Genomic DNA, 16,552 nt, shown 5'->3' with positions numbered 1-16,552 from the left:
AATGCTAATATGTACATATTAGCACCTAAAATGTACATATTAGTACCTAAAATTTACATATTAGCACCTAAAATTTACATATTAGTACCTTAATATACATATTAGCACCTAAAATGAACATATTAGCACCTAAAATCAAAATGTACATATTAGCACCTAAAATGTACATATTAGCACCTAAAATGTACATATTAGCACCTAAAATGTACATATTAGTACCTAAAAGGGACAAAAGTTTACCTTTTGAAAAGGTAACAGTGACAGCTTTCGTACCTTTTTTCTGAGTGTAGTGGAATACTGATTGCAAAACAGTTACACTTTTACAGTACTTTTACTGTTGGTCTGTAAACAAATTACAGTACAATGCCTCTTCTACTGTTTTTCCTCCGTACCATTCCACCACACATTCTTACTCCTCCTCTTCTTCCCAGTCGTTGACCCTGTTTGTTTCCTATGTTCTTCCATTGAATTAAATCTGTGTTGTGCTCTTGTCTATAAGCTTGCCTAATGAAGCTTCATGAGATGACATCTGAGCTCTTTAGGAAAACTGCTTGATCATTGGTCGATCTCACCCTTTACATTTCCCTTCATTAGTGAAATTGAAAATTCTCCTCCGCAATTAATCAGTTCAGGGAACATTTACAAAAAAATTAATAGAAATGCATAGAAAATATACTTGAAGCTGACATTTTAATGACTTATGCAATGCCTATAGATGTTTTGAGGGGTAAGACTATTCAACAGAGAACCATAATACATTTTGATAAGCATGACATAAGCAATTGATAATGTAGGAAACAGCAGACAATTGTACATATCAATTGCATGAATATTAAAGCATTTGCAATTTGTTCAAAAGAATGAGATATTGCTTTTATGATGTGCACAAGTGACTGTGATGTGGAGGTTGAACAAGTTGAGAATTTCAGTTGTGATTTGAGAAACGCATAGAGATTCTAAATTCTGGGAATGTCAATTTAGGGCTTTTCACTGAAAATTCAAAGATGATTTGTTATTTTTTACTTCCACAAACTACATTTAAGATTAATTTACAGATCTAGGTCTATTGTTTTCCTCCATATATAAGCAAACTACTGTTAACCATTTTACAGGTTTTCCAGTAACATTTTTTACAGTTTTTTAGTTACATTTACAAACATTTTTACAGCGTAAACTAAAGACAGAGCCCATGTTGCCATTTTGAGGAATGTGTGAGATATGATTCTATCTTATTAATCTCCAAGTCAGTGACCTCACTCAGATGTCGTATCCTACTGAACCGATCCCTCTCTCTCTCTCTCTCTCTCTCTCTCTCTCTCTCTCTCTCTCTCTCTCTCTCTCTCTCTCTCTCTCTCTCTCTCTCTCTCTCTCTCTCTCTCTCTCTCTCTCTCTCTCTCTCTCTCTCTCTCTCTCTCTCTCTCTCTCTCTCTCTCTCTCTCTGTGAGACTGCATACACAGCATCAAACTCAATCTTTTTTTCAGCAGCGAGAGTGCATTGTTCCCTCTTACGCACTAATCAGAAGGAATTCACGCGATGCCAATTTGCAGAACGAAGATATCGAGAGCTTTTGGAAAAAAAGAGCTTCAGTATAAACAGAGAAGCTGGTGACGTGAGGAGCCACTTGAAGATGACCTATTTGATCTGTGTCCAGAGAAAGCCCCATGGAGAGCGATGGTGCTGAAAGGGTAAGCTCCGGTGTGGGAGTCCGCGCGCTCACGGGCTGCGCTCTCTGCGCGCTCATCCTCTCCACACTGCTGGGGAACACGCTCGTGTGCGCCGCCGTCATCAAATTCAGGCATCTCAGATCCAAAGTCACTCATTTTTTCGTCATATCCCTGGCAGTTTCGGATCTCTTCGTGGCTGTTCTGGTCATGCCGTGGAAGGCTGTCTCTGAGGTGGCCGGCTGCTGGCTCTTCGGGAGCTTCTGCGACACTTGGATAGCTTTTGATATCATGTGCTCAACTGCGTCTATACTCAACCTGTGCATCATCAGTTTGGACAGATACTGGGCGATCTCGAGCCCCTTCCGTTACGAGCGTAAAATGACCCAAAGGGTGGCGTTTGTAATGATCGGGATGGCGTGGACACTTTCTGTCCTGATCTCTTTCATCCCTGTCAGACTGAACTGGCACAGGGCTGTGGATCATAACGCGCCTTTAAATCTCACCACACACTCGGAGGACTGCACTGCGACTCTAAACAGGACTTATGCCATTGCATCTTCACTTATAAGCTTCTACATCCCCGTTATAATCATGATAGGAACATATACACGGATTTATCGGATCGCACAAACGCAGATCAGAAGGATCTCCACTTTGGAAAGGGCAGCCGCCGGACACATGCAGAACAACCACGACTGCGCGAGCGAACAGTCGCTGAAAAGCACGTTCAAGAAAGAAACTAAGGTGTTAAAAACACTTTCCATCATCATGGGGGTGTTTGTGTTCTGCTGGCTTCCCTTTTTCGTCCTCAACTGCATCGTGCCCTTCTGTGACCTGGACACTCTTGGAGACTCTCTGTGCGTGAGCAGCACCACTTTCAACATCTTCGTGTGGTTCGGATGGGCCAACTCATCGCTCAACCCGGTCATCTACGCGTTCAACGCGGATTTCCGCAAAGCCTTTACCACTATTCTGGGTTGCAACCGACTCTGCGCGTCCTCTGCGGTGGAGACGGTGAACTTCACCAACGAGCTGGTGTCCTACAATCACGACACCACTCTGCTCCACAAGGACGCGCAGGGTGTTCCCTCAGCCCTGGGCCTGGTCCCCGGTCATGGGGAGCACATGGACTTACCTTTCGACAAGGTCTCGATCGCGTCCGATTTGTCTCGTACCCAAAGGAACGTGTTGCTGCCTGCGCTCGAGCAGGAGGGCGAGATGGAGATTTCCCTGGACATGATGCCCTTCACCTCCACTGCACTGAGCGACTGCTGTGGGATTCCTGGTCAGATTGAGGAGTGTTGAGTCTGGACTCATTTCACAAGAACCTATTTATAGCATCAGAATTAATGCGTATATGACCTCGTTTTATTTTTACATGCACTCAAAAAGTACTTAGGCCTAAATTTAAGATGTATGCATTTGAATTATATAAAATTCCCATCCTTTTGAGTTTTGAACATAAACAAGACAATAAACTTAATGCATTTGTCAATCAAACGGATAGATGCACTAAAAAAATCATGCATTATTAACTATTTGCATAGCCTAATTGATTTTATTTAAATAATCTTATTTTCAAAATGCACGTATTCTAACAAACATTTTTTTAACATGGTTAAAATACTGCTATAGCTGTGGAACAAGCAATATTCAGCAGCCATATCACCCTGTAGCCCAAGACTGGTTGCCCACTGAAGCTAAGCAGGGCTGAGCCTGGTTAGTACCTGGATGGGAGACCTCCCCAGGAAACCAGGTTGCTGATGGAAGAGGTGTTAGTGAGGCCAGTACCTTGTGGTCTGTGTGGGTCCTAACGCCCTAGTGTAGTGATGGGGACAATACCAAAGGGCACCGTCCTTTGGATGAGACATTAAACAGAGGACCTGACTCTCTGTGGTCATTAAAAATCCCAGAATGTCCTTCGAAAAAGAGTATCCAAATTTGCCCATTGGCCTCTGTCCATCATGGCCTCCTAATCATCCCCATATACTGATTGGCTTCATCACTCTGTCTCCTCTCCACTGTGGTGGGCGTTCTGGCACAATATGGCTGCCGTCGCATCATCCAGGTGATGCTGCACATTGGTGGTGGTTGAGGAGATTCCCCCTTCTACGTAAAGAGCTTTGAGTACCCAGAAAAGCGCTATATAAATGTAAAAAATTATTAATTATAATAATATTCAATTAGTTTAAATGTACGAAATTGGAAGAAATTGGATTTATTGATGATAAATATATAAACCTGGTTAATAAACATTAAGTTTATCAGCACTATTGCCGAAATCTTACCCGTTTTATGTATGACTGACAAATATGCATCACATTAAGTTTATTAGTTTCTGGTAAAATTATGAAATTTTGGTAACACTTTACAATAAGGTTTCATTTGTTAATGTATATAACTAACATGAACTAACCGTGAGCAATATTGTTACAGTATTTAATCTTCAGTAGCCTATAGTGAATAAAAATCCAGCTGTTCATTGTTTGTTCATGTTAGATTCGCAGTGCATTAGGCCTAACGAATGTTAACAAATAACAACATTTCATTTGAATCATGTTTTAGTAACTGCTGAAATTACAATTGCTGAAATTATAATTAACACCATTAATTAACCTACCATTACATTTATTTATTAGATGTAACTGCTGTAGAAGTGCAGTTTATTATTATTTCATGTCAACTAATGTATATGTATAAATCTATAATGAAACCTTATTGTAAAGTGTTACCGAAATTTTATATGAAATTCAAATATGTATCTTAAATTGAGGCCAAAATATTTTTGAGTCCTCATCAATTTCAGCTTAATCTGTCAAAAAGGTGACATTTTCAATTAGAATAAAACACTTTATTTGATTAAAGTACCACTGATCTCAGAAATTGAAAGCTGGGGTCTAAAAGTGTGAGACCACTAGTGAAATGCAAAATTATAATGTTATAAGAAATAATAATAGGCTATCAACATAACAGTTTGAATGAAGAGTTTAATGAAAAAATATTTTTTATGTTTATTTTGAAGTGTATATCCGATTTCGAAAGATTTTTAGTGTGGAAGTTTGGAGGCACCGTAGCCTATAACTGAAAAATACACAAACATGACTTTATATTTGATTTGAGGTTATCCTTATCTTATCTTATTGTATATGCACAGCTGGGCCCAGTTGTTCAAAAGTAAACCGTTTTTTCAAAAATTAAATCTTCAAAGTGTGTTCAAAAGAAACAAAGGATTCTGAAATCGGATTAGATCTCAAAATCCACTCTTGGTTTTGATCAAACTGTCAATTTGTATTGGTCAAAACTTTTTTAGTAAGATTGGAATTCCTTTTGATGTGTTTTTTAAAATCACTTTAACTATTGGCACAATCATCAGAGAAGATGAACCCGTCCGTCGAAAGACGTTTCTAGTTGCATCCGTTATTGCATATGTCTATTTGTTTGTTTTTGTTGTGGGTCACACGAGAGGCTACGGAAACTCTAAAGGGACATGGTGATGAGGGGGAAATATGAGATGGAAGGAAAAATGAATTTTAATGCTTTTGCGCTTCCTCGCACATGTTTTGTGTTCCCGGAGGAACTTTGCATTCACTCTCAAAACGTAAGTTTTCTTTCTCTTCAAATAAAATTGACTCTTCATATAGCCTACTGTGACTCAATGGAACTGTTGTTAGCTAGCAGCCATTGTGAAATGTAACCCCATGTGGAGCACTGGTATTGCAGATTGAAAAAGTGTGTATCTGGTTTAGGGTGATCCAATCCTATTTTTCCAACAGGTATTACCTGATCCTGGGTAGCAAAACATAGGATTTCCAAATTTATAGATAGCCTAATTCTGATGCAGATTCAACTCTTTAAACAACTGGGCCCTGGTGTCAGATATGACACTTTATTTTAAAGTTGTTTTTGAAGTATAATGAGGAATGTTATTCCCCTAATACACACAAGAACCGTATCATACATGCTGACTCCAAAAACAACAGTTAAGAGAAATGTCAGTCTTTGTGCCACCTTGAGCTTGAAAACACAAGATGAGCTTTTAAGTCATTTTTGAACTTTGTCTGAAAATAACTAACCATGCTATTATGTTTTTCATGTTTTTGAAGCAGACCACATCAAGTATTGTCATAATGCTGAGAACTGCACAACTACTATAATGAGGTGCTCATCAGAAAATACATGTCTGCCTTATTAAAAGACTTGATTAAACAAAATGCGGAAAAAAGCTTGCAGTGGGTCTCTGTTGTGCTTAGATGCAAATCTGAAGAGGCTTGTTAAAGTTAATTGCTTTAATTACCACAGCTATTAAGAGATGAAGTGTGCTGTAATAGGTGCCACTTGGGAGCAAAAAAAAAAAAGATAAAGTAAATTTCAAGCATCTAATCAATGAAACCTGCAAAGATAAACACACACACACACACACACACACGCACACGCACACACACACACACACACACACACACACACACACACACACACACACACACACACACACACGTTTCTTGTTTTAAGGGGACATTCCATAGACATCATGATTTTTATACTGTACAAACTGTATTTTCTATCCCCTAATCCTACACCCATCACAGAAAACTTTCTGAATTTTTACATTTTCAAAAAACACCACCACCACTGTATGATTTATAAGCTGTTTTACTCAGTGGGACCAAAAAAAAAAAAAAAAAGTCCCCACAAGGACAAGGATGTATAGCATCTTTGTGGGGACATTTTGTTCCTATAACGTTGGGTTTACCTGAAACACACACACACAACAAGTAATCTTCGTGGACACTTTGAGGGCACAATGCCCTGTGTAAACTCTTGAACTTAGACAAAAAGCTATTAGTTCAGCAATTTATTCGTGGTGCAGTGCCATTTTTGTTCAAGGTAATAACTGCATGTGACGAGGAAGGATTTAGGAACCAGCACAAGGAGAAATAAAAAGCTATATCAAAAGTAATTGGTTGCTAAATTTACCTTCACACAGTATAAGTGAATTGTCTATTTGCTGAGAGTGCATTTTGACCATCTTAGTAACCCTTGAAAAAAACGAGTAAATAGATTTGAAGTGTTCACTCCAAGGTTCTTTTGGGCACATTTATTATTTCACACCCAGAAAGTAGTAATTGTTTTATTGATTTCAAAGATTCTAATATGCGCACACACACACACACACACACACACACACACACACACATACACATACACACACACACACACACACACACACACACACATACACACGCACACGCACACACACACACACACACACACACACACACACACACACAACCGTTTAAAATATATAATCTGTTTCGATGTGCACTTTAAGCTGTCTTGAGTGATTTTCTGTAAGATAAACCACATACAGCTTTGAAAGCTATGAAAAAATACGTTTAGCATTTATTAATCTTAGTTCATGTTAGCATTTGTTGAACAGTTGTATTTTTTTATTAACTAACTTCAACAAAATAACAAATGTATTGTTCATTGTTAATGCATTAACTTATATGCAAAAACGATGTGATCATCGCAACTGGCCCACCTTTACAGGTACTCTGCCCTGCCCCATCTGTGAGCCAGTGGCATCGCTCTCTCCTCTCCTTCTCTCCTCCTTCCAAGCACCAACCTTCTCCCTGGGCCAGCTCAAGGCTTGGTTGCATCTCTCAACACTACAAGAGTTAGGTGGCTACAGCCGGTCATCAGATGGGCACCCCCCTTCCTTGGTGTTTCGTCGATTTAAGCCCATAACACCTCGGGAGGGCTCGACAGTAGATCCAGCGTCCTGGATCTACCCCTGCTGACCACCACCCAACTCTATGCCGTTTTTGGTCCTTCAACAGGTTTGCTCTGCCACCGCACCTCCCGCTGTATCCAGATCCAATTTGATGCTGTTTCCGCCTGTTCAGTGACATTGCCTATCAGCCGTTTCCTGGCCATCCCTTCAATCCCCAACAATCCGAGTGTTCTCCAGAGCGACTGTCCCGCAAAACCTCTGCAGCCGACCTCTACTGGTAGATTCCAGGCCTTCCATCCTTTTTACTGACTCTCGAGGATAAGGCCTTGATATTTTTTGAGCTTACGCTCATGTGCCTCCTCCATCCTTTCTTCCCAGGGTACAGTTAACTCTATGAGCACCACCTGCTTGGTACCTCTAGACCAGAGTACAATATCTGGTCTGAGGCTAGTGAGTGCTATCTCCTCCGGGAATTTGAGCTGCTTTTTCAGGTCTGCCCGCATCTCCCAGTCATTTGCTGAGGCCAGGACCCCTCTGCTCCTCAGTACCGCTGCAGTGCTCTCTCCTGTCCTGACGAAATGGATAAAGTGGTGCCCATCAGAAAGCCATTTACGATTCTTCCTTGCCTGTTCCACACCATCCGCCAACCGAGACAGGATCTTATCATGACGCCACCGGAATTTCCCGTCTGTCAAACTTGACCGGCATGCTGAAAGGATGTGCTCAAGATTGGCTGTCTTTCCACACAGCGTGCAGCTGGGGTTCTCTGCTATCCCCCAAATATGGAGGTTTGATGGGGTAGGCAGGACATCATAGACAGAACACATCAAGAACTTTATCCGACGTCCTTCCATGGTCCAGATCTCCTGCCACGTCAGGGCCCTTTCTTGCACGCCCTCCCACCTTGTCCAGCTGCCCTGTTTTTTCATGGCAACAGCCTTGACATGCCGGGTTTCCTCCTCTGCTTTACGGACCTCCCTCTGCACCATGCCGCGACGTTCTTTTGGGTCAGCTTTTTCCCAGCTTACTCTGGTGGAGCAACCCAGTCCAAGCCTGCCCAGAGCTACTGTCCTAACGATGTTACTGGCAGCTGCAGCTTGCTGCCTGTGCTATACAAGCCAATCGAGCAGAAGCTTCTTGGGACGCCCAGCCACCTCCTCAAATAGGTGTTAATCCTCCTCTCCAATCCCTCGACGATAGAGACAGGTACCTCATAAACAAGCAATGGCCAGAGCAGCCTAGGAAGTACCCCGTGTTGGTAACCCCAGGCCTTATACTTGCCGGGTAGGCCACTCTTCTCTAGGGATGTCATCCAGGTATCTACTTGGACAATCATCTCCCTCACACTCTGCTTATCGTTGAGGTCTGCCCTGTACCATTTCCCCAAGCTCTTCACCGGTCTCTCTTGGACCGTTGGGATGATGGTATCTTTGATCCTGAAGCGGAACCGGTCCTGAATACGCCCCTTCCTCAACACCAGGCTTCTGGACTTTTCTGGTTTGAAATCCATCCTTGCCCAATTGGTGAGTTCAACCAGATCCTCCAAGATCCATCTCCCTTCAGGTACTGATTTTGCCGTGATGGTGAGGTCGTCCATAAATGCTCTTATAGGTATCTGCTGGATGCCACTTGCCAACACTGCGCCTCGACGCAACTTCTCTGCTGATTTAACGAGAAGGTTCATCGCTGCTGAAAACAAAATCACTGAGATTGTGCATCCAGTGACAATGCCCACCTCTAGCCTCTGCCATTCTGTGGTAAAGTCTCCACAGGAGAAGCGCATGTTGAAGTTGTCATAGTAACGCTGCAAGAGCTTCTGGAATCGCTCTGGGACATGGTAGGTCTTCAACGTCAAATGCACCAGCTTGTGGGGTATCGTCCCAAATGCATTTGTTAAATCCAGCCACAGAACTGCAAGGTCACCACGGTTCTTCTTTGCATCTTCGATAATCTTGGTGATCATGCTGGTGTGCTCAAGACAGCCTGCCACCCCTGGAACTCCCCCTTTTTGGACGGACGTGTCCATGTACCCGTTGTCCATCATAAAGGTGGTCAGTCTCTTCGCCAGAATCCCAAGAAAAATCTTGCCTTCAACATTAAGGAGTGAGATGGTACGGAATTGCTTAATCCCCATAGAGTTTTCTTCCTTAGGGATGAAGCATCCCTCAGCGACCAGCCAACTATCAGCAAGGAAGTCCTTCTTCCATGCAACTCTCAGTAACTTCCAAAGTCGTCTCTTAAGCCTTTCACAATACTTGTACACCTTATATGGAATGCCATTCGGCCCTGGGGCTGATTTTGCTCTGGCCTTCCTGAGAAAGGTGTTCACCTCCTGCCAGCTCGGTTCCTCAGCTCTAAAGGGGGTAGCTGGTTCTGCTGGTTGTATGAGTTTCTCCATCTCCTCCAGACTGTCCTCCCTTCTGGGGTCACTGTGGACCTGACGAAGGTGCTCCTCCACCTCCTCCTTTGTTGCTTTCAACTCCCCTGATCTTACATCGCCCAGAAGTTTTGACAGATATTTGAAAGGATTCTTGGTGAAATCTGTCCTCTCCTTCATTCGTCGCTTCCTGTCCCTACGGTGACATTCAGCTCTTCGCAAGGTCTTAATGCGCTCCCTCAAGTTGTCACGGATTTCCTTGAGTGCTGGTCTCTCATCCCCTGCTGCTTCACGAAATGCCTTCCTCAGCCTCCGCAGATCCCCTCTAAGGATTGCTATTTCCTTCAAGCGTCTGCTTTCCTTTGGCTGGGTGTTTGTTTTAGCCTTCAGCTCTTTCTTTCCGAAGCGATCAGCGCCTATGCTCCAAATAATGGAAGCCATAGCCTTGAGCTTCTTGCCCACATCTCCTGCCAAGGCCGTTTCCAGCACGTCATCCACATCATGATCAAACCTCTCCCACTCCTTCCTTGCCACTGCAGCGGGCCAGTTCACTGATTCCTTTCGGGCCACTCCTACCCATATGTCCTGTCCAGGTCGTCTAATGTCCTGTGTACCCTCCATCTCTGTCTGGTGCTTTGTGTCCTCTGACACATCAGTGATGCCGTTCCTATACCTTATACCTTATAACGTATAATGCATTAATGTTAATGGGAACTTAATGTAAAATGTTGCTTTTCAAATTAATTGCATTAATTCTAAACTTATTTCAATTACATTAGATCGTATACCTCAAAATCTGTTTATGCATTAGCCCTGTTGTCCTATAGGTATTCACATTATAGCAAACAAAAAAATATCATTTATATCATGTAAAGAATGCCTGTAAAATGCACAAACAAGTTCTTTTAAACTGCAGTGCACCATTTGTGTGAATGAGAGGAAGTCGGAGCACTGATGCATCTACACTTTATATTCACCCTTAAAGTTATTATTCTTATGAATGGTGTAAACACAATGTAACAGAATATAAAAGGTTATAAAGCCTCTAACACTAGAGCTCTGCCAAATGAGGACGTGCTCAGGGAATTTCAGTAGCAGATGCATTCATATTATTCCGTCCAGACTCAATGGTAAACACCCCATGGCATGCAACATGGGAAACATTCAGAGTTTTATTATTCAGAATGTATAGCGGTTACGCTGATTTTTTTAAATAACATCCCTAGTGGTGAATTTATGAATTGTAGAACTACTCAGGTATTTTTACCAAAATTTAAAGTGTCTTTTGGCCAGTAGGTAGAAAACATTGTCAGGACGATGTGGCAAAGACACATAAAGAATTCGGTTATATTTATATATATATATATATATATATATATATATATATATATATATATATACACAGCACCAGTCAGAAATAAATTATATTTTGAAGTATATTCAAATAGATAACCATTATTTTAAATTGTAATAATATTTCACAATATTACTGTTTTTACTCTTTTGATCATAGAGCAGTGACCATAAGAGCATAACAGACTTCTTTCAAAAACATTAAAAATAGTAATGTTTCCTTTTGACTGGTATAATATATATATTCTCAACCAAAATTTCCTCGGGTATATATAAATATATATGGAGATCAAAACCACAAATAAACTCCAAAAATGTTTAAATCAATTTTGTTTCTGGGTCATTATGTTCAAGTAATATGTAATTGTTGGTGCCGCTAGAGTGTTTGGAATATGAAGACGCTCCCCAGTGTTCCAAAAATATGCTATGCAATGCTTTTGTGCTTGAGCCTTATAAGTGCAGACTCATTTGAAGCAATTATTCATTCCATGTGTCCTTTCATAAAATATGACCAGCACTGAAATATAATTCTGTTAAAAAAACATATATTGAAAATAGAACCCTTCTCCTTTCCTGTATATCAGAATGTCTGCAGTCAAAAAGTGCAGTGAAATGTGCGGTACCTTTGAACTTTTAAACACATGTGCAGGAACTGTATCCTCTGAGCCGTGTGACTTATTTACCCAAAACATGACGTCTCCACCAAAACATGTCAGAAGATATGCAAATGAGAGAAGAAATCAAAGGCCAGGTCAATGGATGATGTGTATGGAAGATTTTAATGCTGCCATAAGGAACACATGTTTACAAAAGTCAGTGGAAGCAAACTGAACACCAAGAATACGCTTAAAATTCATTCCCGCTTGTTAAAAAAAAAAACATGCCACTTTCCTCTCAAAGGTCAAGAAAAACTGAGCTGTAGGCTACATGCACAGTGCAAAATTCACAAATACAGACAGACTGCCAGGGTGAATATCAAGAACATGTCATATATATAACAAATAAACTATATATATAACTATAACTATATATAGGTCCTTCTCATAAAATTAGTATATTGTGATAAAGTTCATTATTTTCCATAATGTAATGATAAAAATTAAACTTTCATATATTTTAGATTCATTGCACACCAACTGAAATATTTCAGGTATTTTATTGTTTTAATACTGATGATTTTGGCATACAGCTCATGAAAACCCAAAATTCATGAAGTCTAAAAAAATTAGCATATTTCAGCCGACCAATAAAATAAGTGTTTTTAATACAAAAAAAAAAGTCAACCTTCAAATAATTATGTTCAGTTATGCACTCAATAGTCAATACTTGGTCGGGAATCCTTTTGCAGAAATGACTGCTTCAATGCGGCGTGGCATGGAGGCAATCAGCCTGTGGCACTGCTGAGGTGTTATGGAGGCCCAGGATGCTTCGATAGCGGCCTTAAGCTCATCCAGAGTGTTGGGTCTTGCGTCTCTCAACTTTCTCTTCACAATATCCCACAGATTCTCTATGGAGTTCAGGTCAGGAGAGCTGACAGGCCAATTGAGCACAGTAATACCATGGTCAGTAAACCATTTACCAGTGGTTTTGGCACTGTGAGCAGGTGCCAGGTCGTGCTAAAAAAAGGAAATCTTCATCTCCATAAAGCTTTTCAGCAGATGGAAGCATGAAGTGCTCCAAAATCTCCTGATAGCTAGCTGCATTGACCCTGCCCTTGATAAAACACAGTGCACCAACACCAGCAGCTGACATGGCACCCCAGACCATCACTGACTGTGGGTACTTGACACTGGACTTCAGGCATTTTGGCATTTCCTTCTCCCCAGTCTTCCTCCAGACTCTGGCACCTTGATTTCCGAATGACATGCAAAACTGAGCAACAGTCCAGTGCTGCTTTTCTGTAGCCCAGGTCAGGCGCTTCTGCTGCTGTTTCTGGTTCAAAAGTGGCTTGACCTGGGGAATGCGGCACCTGTAGCCCATTTCCTGCACACGCCTGTGCACGGTGGCTCTGGATGTTTCTACTCCAGACTCAGTCCACTGCTTCCGCAGGTCCCCCATGGTCTGGAATCGGTCCTTCTCCACAATCTTCCTCAGGGTCCGGTCACCTCTTCTCGTTGTGCAGCGTTTTTTGCCACACTTTTTCCTTCCCACAGACTTCCCACTGAGGTGCCTTGATACAGCACTCTGGGAACAGCCTATTTGTTCAGAAATTTCTTTCTGTGTCTTACCCTCTTGCTTGAGGGTGTCAATGATGGCCTTCTGGACAGCAGTCAGGTCGGCAGTCTTACCCATGATTGCGGTTTTGAGTAATGAAACAGGCTGGGAGTTTTTAAAAGCCTCAGGAATCTTTTGCAGGTGTTTAGAGTTAATTAGTTGATTCAGATGATTAGGTTAATAGCTCGTTTAGAGACCCTTTTCATGATATGCTAATTTTTTGAGACAGGAATTTTGGGTTTTCATGAGCTGTATGCCAAAATCATCAGTATTAAAACAATAAAAGACCTGAAATAGTTCAGTTGGTGTGCAATGAATCTAAAATATATGAAAGTTTAATTTTTATGGAAAATAATGAACTTTATCACAATATGCAAATTTTTTGGGGAAGGACCTGTACATATATACACTACCGTTCAAAAGTTTGGGGTCGGTACGATTTTAAATACTTTTAAAATAATACTCTTCTGCTAACCATGGCTGCGCTTATTTGATTAAAAATACAACAAAAATCAGTTATTAAATATTATTCCAGTGTAAATCAGCTGTTTTCTGTGTGAATATATAGTAAAGTGTAATTTATTCCTGTGATCAAAGCTGAATTTTCAGCATCACCAGTGTCAGTGTCTTCAGTGTCAAATGATCCTTTACAAATCAGTATAATATGAGGATTTGATGCTCAAGAAACATTTATTATTATTATCAATGTTGAAACAGTTGTTGGTCTGTCAGTTGTACAGTTTTTTTTTTTAGGATTCTCTGATGAATAGGAAGTTCAAAAGAACAGCATTTGTTTGAAATAGAATCTTTTGTAACATTATAAATGTCTTTACTGTCCTTGATAAATAAAAGTATTGATTTCTTTCCTCCAAAAAATAAAAATAAAATTCTCACTGACCCCAAACTTTTGAACGGTAGTGTATATGTACAACTAAGCACCAATACAAAATCAAGCGGCAGCATTCTAATCTGAAAATGAAGCCTACCCGGAAGTGCGAAAAACTGCAATACATCGAAAATCCGCTAGGGGCAGGTCCCAAAAGGGAGCAAATGTCCATAGACCCCATTAAAATTTCCGTTTTCACAGCATAAATTCATGTTTTTACAGGTTGGTCCCATGGACTTTTATTGTTTTTTTTTCGATAGGTTCCGAGTGCCTGACAACTGTGAGGGGGGTGAATTTTTTTCTAACTCGTTAGTTTAGATCGTATTTAGATGACATATTTAGATGATTGACAAATGACAAATAAGGGCGTGGTGCTTTGATTGATAGCTTGATTGACAGCTGATAACGGGCTGCGCCGAGTGGAATTCCTGAAATTTGACGTCTCGGCATGATCTGACACAACACATCATACCACCTCTGTATCCTTTCTGAAAAGATTTTCCAAGATGGCGCCGCCCATACCCCCCATAAACGGCCTCAAAACCGTTCTTCAGAAAGTCTATGGGTGACGTCACAGACGCTTTGTCCATATTTTTTACAGTCTATGTGCAAAATCTGTTCTCGTTTCTGTAAAATTGAAAAATATTATTAGTACTTAAATTTTCGAAGCATTTGTACAATGTTAGTATTTGTTGTACAGCTTTTAATGAACCAATCTGATGCTGAACGCTGCCTTTCACTTTTCACAATACTGGATAATAGAACACATCTGATGCATGTAGGCCTATTTTTATTTTGGTCAGGTCAGGATTATCCCCTGCCCTGTCTTTCTTTCTCCTCCCCACTGCATTTATTCGCATGCAAATGAACCTCAGGTGCTGCCACCTGAATTCTAATCATCGTTTAAATCAAGTGTAGGCTATTATTGGAGTATATATCCAAAGTTTCTTTTAGACTTGGTAATGACACTGGGTGACTCTATTATCGTCCTGTGATGAATGCCTGTGTAGAATATCTGTTTACCAGCTGCGGTTCCCTGAAATATGTTATTTATTGTGCGTTTGAGCAAGTTGTTACTGAAGTTAATATTAACGCATGAATTTGATTAGTGCCTGGTGAGAAGATTTTCAATAAAAATGTTAAATTGATAGTTCACTCTAAAATGAAAATGAAGTCATCATTTACTCACCCTGGTGTTGTTCTAATGCTGTATGTCCATCTGTCTTTTTTGGACCACAAAAGAAGAATTTTTAAAGAATGTCATCCATAATGGCACTGAATAGCGACCAGCATCAAGCTTTTTTTTTTTTTTTTTACATTAGATTGTTAAAAAAAATCACATGATTCTGTGTGAAACATGGTGTTCCAAGTGTTCTAGGGGTATACGATAGGGTTTGGTAAAGAACAAAACGAAATTTAATGTAGTATTTAACGAAAATCCTGACCTTGACCGTTGGTCTTCTGTGCTCAACTTTATTTAAATTTTTTTTGATAGCCACACCACTATGACTTGTATTTTTAAAAAAGAGTTGTTTGAAGATTGCTTGAAAATTCAGTAACACTTATATATTAATGTGTCCTTGTTACCAATGTTACATATTTACTTAATCCTCTTCATCCCAACTGGGAAATAAGGCCACTATCATCTGCCTCTATGTATTTACTATAGTAACTATAAATTAGGTAACATAACATAATTAATAGTAACATAACATGCAACTAACCCTAATCCTACCCTAAAACTATAGTAAGTACATGTAGTTAATTAATATTACTCAGTACTTAAAGTCCCCCTGTAGTCAATAACTGTATCCCTTAAAATTCATGCACCAAAATTACATATTTAACCGTTTTCTCCTCGAATTTTTTTTCCATGCCTTAAAATAGCTTGAATGTAACTAAACCCTTGCCTCATTCAGTATATGTGGTTCTATGAATATGCAAATTAGCCCCGCCCCCACACACTCGCACCAGCTCAGAGATCCACTCGTTGACCATTGGTTACAAGTTAATTTGTGACGTCAGAAACACCAAACCGCGTTTTTGAGACTGTCTTTGGTTCACTGCAGTTTTAAGGAGAACATACTCAGCAATGGTGCTGACTTATGAATTTGCACATGGTTTGTCTTAAAGCATACTAAAAACACCACAGACATATAAAAAACATTAAAAGCTTGATTTTCACCACAGGGGGGACTTTAAATGTAGGCTATAATTACACTGTAACAGAGACACATTAAAATAAAGTTTTACCGAAAATTCTATTTTGTGTTCCACGTGTGCAGCGCCTAACAGAAACCTGCACATGTTAATCCATATAACA

At 40.3% G+C, this 16,552-nt stretch overlaps 1 protein-coding gene across 1 annotated transcript; it reads left to right on the top strand.

The window, feature by feature from the left end:
• Positions 1 to 1,491: 1,491 nt before the first annotated feature.
• Positions 1,492 to 3,129, top strand: drd6b (dopamine receptor D6b). Its single transcript, XM_056245782.1, has one exon. It carries the CDS (start codon positions 1,663 to 1,665, stop codon positions 2,968 to 2,970), a length of 1,308 nt encoding a protein of 435 aa, XP_056101757.1. The 5' UTR covers positions 1,492 to 1,662; the 3' UTR covers positions 2,971 to 3,129.
• Positions 3,130 to 16,552: the final 13,423 nt, after the last annotated feature.

The sequence above is a fragment of the Rhinichthys klamathensis genome, unplaced genomic scaffold (assembly GCF_029890125.1).
Source record: "Rhinichthys klamathensis goyatoka isolate OS25496 unplaced genomic scaffold, OSU_Roscu_1.1 h1tg000035l_1, whole genome shotgun sequence".
In the NCBI taxonomy this organism is placed as follows: Eukaryota; Metazoa; Chordata; class Actinopteri; order Cypriniformes; family Leuciscidae; genus Rhinichthys; species Rhinichthys klamathensis.
Note: the sequence above shows the minus strand (reverse complement) of the source record. Positions and strands in the feature narration are given on the sequence as shown.

Bases quoted from the DNA above. Each gene is read 5' to 3' on its own strand.
- drd6b (XM_056245782.1), top strand. From the start codon at position 1,663: ATGGAGAGCGATGGTGCTGAAAGGGTAAGCTCCGGTGTGGGAGTCCGC.